The 9,555-nt window shown below is 39.9% G+C and overlaps 1 protein-coding gene across 1 annotated transcript in view; it reads right to left on the bottom strand.

Moving 5' to 3' along the window:
- Positions 1-4,903: 4,903 nt before the first annotated feature.
- Positions 4,904-9,555, bottom strand: part of LOC107687771 (uncharacterized) — a 7,367-nt gene continuing 2,715 nt past the window's right edge. Inside the window, exons 2-7 of the mRNA XM_016485228.1 lie at positions 9,113-9,126; positions 8,960-9,016; positions 8,740-8,808; positions 7,507-8,593; positions 5,536-6,674; positions 4,904-5,432 (exon numbers count right to left, since the gene is read on the bottom strand). Coding sequence (XP_016340714.1) covers positions 6,119-6,674; positions 7,507-8,593; positions 8,740-8,808; positions 8,960-9,016; positions 9,113-9,126 — 1,783 coding nt within the window. The 3' untranslated portion in view covers positions 4,904-5,432; positions 5,536-6,118. The remainder of the gene's footprint in view (positions 5,433-5,535; positions 6,675-7,506; positions 8,594-8,739; positions 8,809-8,959; positions 9,017-9,112; positions 9,127-9,555) is intronic.

The raw sequence follows: 9,555 nt of genomic DNA, 5'->3' as shown, positions 1-9,555 counted from the left end.
CTTAATGTTACACTGTCAGATATGCAAAAGAAATCTATCGTATCTCTTGCTCTGGCTACTGTGTATAGACCACCAGGGTCGTATACAGATTTCCTAAAAGAATTTGCAGATTTCCTCTCAGACCTATTGGTTACTGTTGATAAAGCGCTTATTGTCGGAGATTTTAACATTCACGTTGATAATACAAATGATGCATTAGGACTTGCGTTTACTGACCTAATAAACTCTTTTGGAGTCAAGCAAAACGTCACCGGGCGCACTCATCCTTTTAATCATACGCTAGATTTAATGATATTGCATTGAATCGATCTTACTGATATACGTAGATATCGTACCTCAAAGTGATGATGTTACTGACCATTCCCTTGTATCGTGCATGTTGCTTATTACTGATATTAACTATATGGCTCCGCGTTATTGTCCGGGCAGAACTATTGTTCCAGCCACCAAAGACAGAGTCACAAATAACCTGCCTGATTTATCTCAACTGCTCTGTGTACCCATAAGTACACATGTACTAGATGAAATGACTAGCAACATGGGCACTATCTTCTCTAATACATTAGAAGCTGTTGCCCCCATCAAATTGAAAAAGGTTAGAGAAAAACGTACTGCGCCATCGTACAACAGTAATACCCACTCTCTCATAAAAGAAACTCGTAGTCTTGAGAGCAAATAGAGAAAAACTAACTTGGAAGTTTTTAGAATTGCGTGGAAAATGACCTCTAGACTGGACTATTGTAATGCACTGCTAGGTGGTGGTCCTGCATCTTCAATAAACAAGCTACAGGTAGTCCAAAATGCAGCAGCTAGTGTCTTTACCAGGTCAAGAAAATATGATCATATTACCCCAATTTCACAGTCTCTGCACTGGCTACCTACTAAGATCCGCATCAGTTAAAAAATATTATTACTTACCTACAAGGCCCTTAATGGGTTAGCTCCTGTATACCTAACTAGTCTTCTACCATACCACAATCCATCACATATGCTAATTATGTCTCTATTTGTTTCTCTGTTTCTGCCACGGGATTGATATGATACTGGTGAAAGTCAACCAAAATATTTTCACAGGGTGCCCGCAGTCTAGATTTATGCTTTCAGTTCTAATAGAAATCTTATACAGTATTACATTTTGTAGATCTAAAATGGTAATTGTACATTACCATGTCGGTGGTCGGTACGCACATGAGCGCTCGCGCATGCGCACCTGCGTACCACTTACGTGCACCCCTGATTATAAATGTACACTTTCAAAAAAATTGGTGTCGGAGGACAAAGTCGTCAAAAATCCCTTGATTTTTTGAAAACTGATCTCACATAAACTATCCTAGCTTTGATAGACGCTTGAGAATGCATTGAATTTAAAAACCGGGTCGATCGCCGTTGTGTGTTTTCTTCTTCTTCTTCTTCTTTTGTGAATTCAAATTTCCCGCGGTGCCAAAGCATGAAAGAGCACCACAAGAGCACTAGCGGCCGAAAGTATATTGCATCTATAGTGGTTTAGCACTACCATTGAGAATGAATGGGAAACGGTTTAGGGCCTTTTAGCTAAAGAATCCCCGGCCACCGCGTGGGAGACCCGGGTCCGATTCCAGGCCAATGCAAGAACAGCCTCCTTTTAAGTAAGGTGTGTGTGGTTCTTATTTGAAGGAGCTCCAGCTGCATTTCCAACCTTGCGAATCTCATTGAGGCAGTCAAGCATATTCGATATATAACATATACATATCTAAACTTAGCATTCCCAGCCAATGCCAGAACAGCCTCCTTTTAAGTAAGGTGTGTGTGGTTCTTATTTGAAGGAGCTCCAGCTGCATTTCCAACCTTGCGAATCTCATTGAGGCAGTCAAGCATATTCGATATATAACATATACATATCTAAACTTAGCCAAGAAAAAGTGTGTTTTTCAGGATGCTGCATTTTAAAGATAATTAATGGAAGCACCTTAGACAATGCTTTTTCATGCTTGTTCAATGAATTACAAGCAATTACTGCTCATTAAAATCTGAAGAATTCCTGAAGGCAATAACACTTTACAGGCGGCAGGCAAGAAAGGTCAGGGTTAAAACAACTAATGACAGTAAACTGACCTGTGTGTTGTCTCTGAAAAACACCAGAAGAAATATGTCCAGGCTTACGGCTGACCTGCATGAAAGTGGGATAAACTACAATGTCAGTAATGTAAGATCCCTAAGACAGCGCTACAGGGGCACAGATGGACCGCTGATCATCATGGCAGTGTCAAACAGCATGTCAGAGGTGTTGGAGAATATGCAAGTTCCTTGGTGTAAGAGCGGGGTAACATCTCCCAGCAAGAACTGACAAATCTGGTGCAGCCCAGGAGGATGAGATGCACTGTAGTTCTTAAGGAAGCTGGTGGCTACAGAAGATAACGACTCTGACTTTTGATATTGACCGCCCCCCTTCTCCCCTTTGTTCAGAGACTCATTAGTCCATTTCTTTTCATCAAATGCCTATGGAACTTGTTCAGTTTATCTCTTCCTAGACTTGCGCATCTCCTCGAGCCAGTCAAGCATTATCGTGATAGAATTCTCGCCTGCGACGCGGGGGCCAGCCGCGGATAGTTGTAACTCACTGACAGCCAATGAAATTGAAGCATTTCAACAGCTGGCCAAAGAGCGGAAATGATGTCACAGCCAATCAGATTTTTTCATGCATTTATTTGGACCGGGGTTCGAATCCCGCTCACACAAGTCTAAACCATTATTTTACACAGCTTTGTGCTTTTCATCAAACAAAATTCTAAAATGAAACGATACATTACAGCTGCAAAGTAAGTAATTTGTTTCTTGCCTTTTTGAAAAACAAAGTAAATTATTATGAATAAATGATTAGTATTAAAATAAATACAGTAAACTAGTAGTATACCTTACATGTTTATATGAAAACATGATTATATAATAATGGTTATATTAAACATGAATGGTTTCTATTAAATGGCTTTTGAAATGTAAAGAAGAATCATTTAAATTTAACTCAAAATGTGTAATATTGAAGTACTGAATGAAAATTGATTGAGTAGAGGAATAATTTATCACACTTAAGATAAATTATCAATTAAGTTTTTCTAGTTTCTGCTGCACTAGTTATTCACAATTTCACATGAGAGGCAGGTTCAAATCTACGTCAGTTCAGTCTGAAATGTGTATATAATTTTTTGTATAGACAATTGTATAGACAATTCTCTAGACAATTGTATAGAGGAAGGCCCATATTATAGTATGTAATATCAGTACATGTTAAACTGCAAAAAAATCATTTATAAATCAAGACTGATACTCTGTTGCATTAAAAAATGAATAAAAATAACCTATTTAACCATTTATTCATATTGAAAATAAGCCGACTAGTGTTTGAAGATGAAATTAAATGAAACAAGTTCTTTACTTAAAATCAATGTTTTATTAAATTAACTCAAACATATGCCTTCAGTGGAATTTAGAGAGTGCTAAAACAACTAAAACAAAACAACCCAAGTATAACTAATGAAATTATAGCTGCTGCAAAGCAATGGGATGGGACTGGACAGAAGTTGAACAATAGGGACTAAAAACCAACAAGTGTGAAAACAAGTTTATATAAGTAATAACTATCAGTTCTGATATACAGATCCTTCAAAAGAAAAAATAACTAAATCAATTAGATATATGTACACAAGGAAATAACAACAAAATCAATTAGATTAATCAGTACACGATTTACAAACAGTTGCAATTTACCAGAATATGCTCCATTAGATCGTATGTGCTAGGATGGATGTTATGTTAAGGACAGGATGTGAAGAACATAAACAATGATTAATTAAAATGTGTATGTAATTGAAAGGAATGGAGCAACGGAATGATGCAACATGAAAACAATGGATGATTAAAATATGAAACGTATTGTCACAAAGCAAGGCCAGACACAACAGGTAAGTGCAAATCAGGATGGTTTATTGACTGGGTAAGGGGATGACTGGAATAGGTGAGTTAAAGGCAGGTGAGTGACAACACAGTGAATGGTTCCAGGGTGCTTATCTGAGTTCTGATGGTGAGGATCGGATGCCGGTTACGTTGGAGATCGTGGAACAGTTTCCAAGGAGTCGTTGGAGGATCGCGGGAGGAACAGCAGGTAATTCGTTCTATGGAGAATTTGGCAGAGAGAGTCCAGAGCAGTTCGTAGGAGTGAACGGTAGACCGGACAGTGAGTGACTGTGCTGTGTGTGTATTTGTAGTGTGGCTTGATTGGTGACAGCAGGTGCGGGTGATCAGAACTCAGGTGACTGTGATCGGGTAATTATTCTGGATGGTGACTGAAGTGACTGTGATGAATCCCTGACACGTATCAAGTGTATGTATACACGTTCAGGATGTCTATTTCTTTCTCTCTGCTGCCCACCTCTCCTTTTCCATGACATAGAATGATGAGGCTTGAAATTCCTTCAATGTCATTTCCTTTGTCATGCCTCTGTCTTTGTATAAGTCGAGGACTTTAGCATGGCAGTAAATGTATTTTCCTGCCACTCCTGGAAACCCTGTGTGGATATGTTTGCTGTTTGGGCCCTGCTTTAACTCTGTGCGACAGAAACGGCACATTCTTCCCTGAGGTTGAGGGTCCGAGAGTTTCCTCTTCTTTTCAGCTTTGTCCTCCACTCTGCACTTTGTTAATTGCAGTTCACGCTGAAAGAACTCAGTCTGTGCAAACTCTTCAAAGGCCATTCTAGGATTTGTCAGTCCCTCCGCAGAATAGGCTTTAAACACCTTAGTGGAGCAGTAGTAATATCGAACAGGCCCTTGTTGATAAAAGTGATGAATTGATGATCCATCACTTTGGTAGCGGGATTTTGGCTGCCCACACGCAAGACATTTTTTAGTTTGTCTGGGTTTTTGTTGCTGCTGCTGTTGCTGCTCCTGCTGATGTAGCAATATATCCTTTACTATTTTCTGTACATTCTCCTGTGTTAGTGGCTGTTCAGATGCTGGCTGTGAGACTGGATCTGCTGGATTCACAATGGCTGGTGGCAGTTCTACAACTGGGACATGGGCAGTCTTACTTTCCTCAGTTAAACTTTGCCACAGTTTTTGTGTCTCCAAAAGTTTTTCTGTACTGGTGTTCAGTGATGAACTTGTGTTCACCTGTTTAGCCAGGTGTTTTATGTACTGTGTTATATGGTATTTGGTTGTGGGGTGAAGTAGACTGTTTGGATCTGTGGCAGACCGATGGACCATAGCTGCATATTCTTGATCCACAAGCTTCAACATGTCTTTCTGTCCATGGTAATTGTGTAGGAGGCTGTCAATAGCCTCCTTCATTGGTGATGTCCAGCGCTTGTGGTCTAAGACGAACACTCATCCACCAGTCTTGATTGGTCCAGTGCGGGCACTCCTTGGTGAGGACTGCAAAGGCAGGGGTGGAATATTTGAGGTTCCTGGAATGAAGAGAAAAGTTAATTGTTATTTTACTCATTTACTGAGATGATGTTGACAAGAACAAAAAGTCATTTACAATGATATTTAAAATGATGGTTTTACCCATTTTAACTGGAGGTTCCATGCTTCCTTGGGACAACATCTGTACCTTATAGATTGCAGCAGGTTTAAGTTGGTGGAACTGGGACACAGGCATAGCAGTGGGTGGTGGGTTTGTGGATGGTGTTGGGCCAGGGGAGAGAAGCACAAGAACAGAAGAATCATCTTTCTTTTGCACCTTATGTTTGTTCCAATCAAGTTGAACTGGATGGCACTCTGGCTCACTGTATTCAAGGCCAAACTTCTCTCCCGTGTCCCTATCAGAGAGGTGAAGTACAGGGTACTTCTCTTTTCCAGTCACTTTCTTTGAAGCAGAATTTAGCTCAGTTATCAGCAATGGATCGAACACAGGTGGAAGAAATACATCTGGCTGCTTAAGGTCCAGAAGCCTTTGGTAGTTCCATCGTGCCACCCCTGTCATGCCCTGGGCCTGAAACAATTTGCAGGATGCATGAGTTCCAGTAATCCACTGGGACTGGTGGAAATGATACCCCTCCTGCTGTGATGTCCCTCTGACTGGAATTCATATGGGGACTTTTGTGCCTTCACCAGGGACATGATTAAGCTGCAGAGTTCCCCCATACCTCTACAGGATTCCCTCTGTGACCTCAGGGTCACTGAGGCACCCACGGAGAATGTGCACCCTCTGGATACGCCATGTTTTCAGCATGGATGGTTTGAAGAGTGGTAAGTTGTTTTGGTCTGTGGTAAGGTGGAAATGCCGAAGAACTTTCTCCACTCTGTCGACCAGTTCTGTTGGCTGTGGAATTTTGGTCCTACAGTGCTCTCTGATGTGCTGTTTTGTAGGATTTGGTGGCTGAATTCCACAGAACTGATAAGCATCCTTGAGCTTCTGCAGGTCTTCCTGATCCACGACAGAAAATGCAGTGGAGAGGAGCTGACAAAAGGTGCTGTAGAGGGGATGGTGCTCTGAAGTGCACTTCCGTGTGAAACGCCTCATACAGTGAAACAAATCCAACTTGACCACAATGTTGGGGTTGTATTGTGTACGGGATGCACAGGTATTCTCCAGAGGCCCAGCAGTGGCCTCAGCAATGATAGATTGTGTGGTACTCCAGGCGTCCCATTCGAGGTGCTCTCCGTGATGAAGCTCAGGGATTCTGAATGGCGCGCAGTAATCCCTGAACAAGTAGGAGGAACTGATTAGAATTACAAACCTTACTAACTGCACACTATGAATCATTGGTTAAGCATTAGTAAATAGTCAGTTCATCCTTTATAAAGCATTGTCCCAACATTAATAGGCATTAGTAAGCAGTTTATAAATACAGCTATAAATGCCTTGTTCTTGATTTATAAGCACGTCTATTACAAAGGAGATTTAAAGTTGTACAGTTTAATTTTTTGCATCTTAAAAAAAATATTTCTGTGTTCTGTATCCCTCTGTGTTGTGTTTGTTTAATTTTTCTGTTTGGAAGATAACTGAGCTTTTAAATCTCCTTTGTAAATGCTTTACAAGGCATAAATAGTCTATCAAAAATAGCTAACTGACTATATCATATAATGAAGCATTTATTAACACACTAAGTTACTATTATCATATGTCTAAACTTTAAAACTACCATTTAAATAGTTTATTTATCATTTACTTACACTTTATAAATGATCTTAAGAACCACTGACAACTAAATACATGGTTTGTAAATAATGTAATACTCAATTTAGAAATTATAAATTGATTTTTAATAAAGTATGAAAATAGAATTATTAAACATTATAGATATGCTTATAAATCAAGAACAAGGCATTTATAGCTGTATTTATAAACTGCTTACTAATGCCTATTAAAGTTCGGACAATTGAGACTATTTACTAATGCTTAACTAACGATTCATAGTTCATTATAGTGCAGTTATTATAAAGTGTTACTGGATTACTTTTTGCGGTCCCAAAGTGTCCCAAATATCATGTATGTTATGAGTGATAGTAGAAGGACATGCAGATTTTTCTCACCTGTCTACCCAGTGGTAATTGGCCTTCTCAACCCCTGCATCATTGTACCTCTTTGCTAACCCCTGGTACAAGGGTTCAAGGGACTTCTCTCTCTCATACTGCACCATCACCCAGGAAACAATCATCCAATTTTCGTTCATAACTGCATAACTTGACATGGTGCCAGATGACAAGGTCACTTTTCGTGCCACCTTCCTGGTGTGGTCAGACCGCAAGACCTGTCCAAAAGTGCCCTGCAGGAGTGTAGTGATAGCTGGCTCTTGGCGCCGGTACTCATCAATGAGGCAGTCAGTCAGGTAGTGAGCAGAGACAGAGACTTCACACCACCCATCTGCATCCTCATAGGCTCCAAAAGACTGTGGCATGTCATCCTTCCTCACAAGGTGACCAAGAGTCATCTGCCTATAAACCCCAGCCTCAGCATCCCAGATGTTCTGTATGCTATGAAGGTATGCCAGGTGAGCTTGTTCATATTTAAGGTGCATCAGCTCATTCACCTGGTTTGCCATGTCTGAAGGTGACTTGCCAGTACGCCTCAGCTCATGAAGCACAGACTTGCAAATGGCCTTCTTGTAAGTTAGGAATGCTGGCAGAATGCTTGTGAACCGCTTTGGCAGTTTCCCCATCCACTGAGGACTGTCAGCAAACCAGATCCTCTTGCACATCCTGCAGCGAAGGCGTGAAGCAAAGATGTAATACTGTCCACTGGTGCCAACAATCACTCGAGGCCTACCCACACCAGCTGAGACTATATCTGGCTTTGGACAACCATGAAGACATGGGAGTATATAATTATTTCTTAGTCTCACCATGCTGTCACTTTCTGGTTTCCAAATAAAAAATGGATGGAGCTGAAAGAAATTGCGGGATGGGAGTGCTAACACAGTGTCAGTGAGTTCTGGCTGTGGAGGGAGACTGCATAATGAAAGTGCGTTTCCTGGCTTGAGCATATGGTGGGACCCAGGCCACAGTCCCAGAGATTGGAGCCCTGTCTTCATCCACACTTTCTGATGATAAGAACAGGTCCAAGTGCTTATATCCAGATCTGGTCTCTGTGCCGGTGGGGCAACAAAAACTGAAGGACCTGCTGTGGGAACAAGGATGAAAAACAAAAACATAATTGGTGATATGTAGTCATTTTCACACATTGTATTATCATCACAGATTGTATAATAAATTAAAACATATTTTGGCCATAGTAAAACCTTCAGAGTAGTTATAAAAACATCTTACTGTGTGGTGTCTCAGGTGTATGAGGGGATGATCTGAGTGTCAGTGGGGGAACAACAACAGAAGGACCACCTGAGAAAACGGATGAAAAAAATAAAAAGTAGATTAGTGCAATGTCATAACATTTACACTTTTGTTATATTCTTCTTATTATAGACTATATAATAAAGGACACTTTTGGGGCAGAGTAGCACTTGAAAAAAGAGTTATGAAAACATCTTACTGTGTGGTGGCTCGGGTGTATGAGGGGAAGAGGAGGATTCTGAAGGTGGGAGGGTTCCTGAAAAGATCAATGTATGGTTCAGTTAAAATCAATAAACTGTATTTACTTTATATTGCATCATTTATTTATTAACTTAGTTACCATATTTGTTACCACTGCTGTACAGCCTTGAAAAAACATTTACTTGAGAAGCAAAATGCCAGAAGTCATCTTGATTTTGTGTGTGTGAAAATGATCAAAATGAAGTGAGTTTATGATTAAAACAAGAACAAATGTCTGCCAGTGGGGTCAAAAAAATAAACTTAACTCAAAGGGAAAACAAGTTTTCATATCCCACTTACAAACAGTTGATTTTTAAGCATAAACTCACTTAATTCAGTTCAAATTCCCAAAGCAAAACTTTATATTTTAATTTTGCATCTCAAGTAAGTGTATCTTGATTTAAGGGTATTTGTACTGAAAAACAAGACAAAAATACTGAGGAACATATTCATTTTTTTTTCATGCAAAATGTAATGTCATGATGACTTCATGAATTTTAAGACTTTCTGTTCTAATTAAAATACTTTTTTAAGGCCTTAATTTTCTACCAGAGC

The sequence above is a fragment of the Sinocyclocheilus anshuiensis genome, unplaced genomic scaffold, assembly GCF_001515605.1.
Source record: "Sinocyclocheilus anshuiensis isolate Anshui unplaced genomic scaffold, SAMN03320099.WGS_v1.1 scaffold497, whole genome shotgun sequence".
NCBI lineage: Eukaryota > Metazoa > Chordata > Actinopteri > Cypriniformes > Cyprinidae > Sinocyclocheilus > Sinocyclocheilus anshuiensis.
Note: the sequence above shows the minus strand (reverse complement) of the source record. Positions and strands in the feature narration are given on the sequence as shown.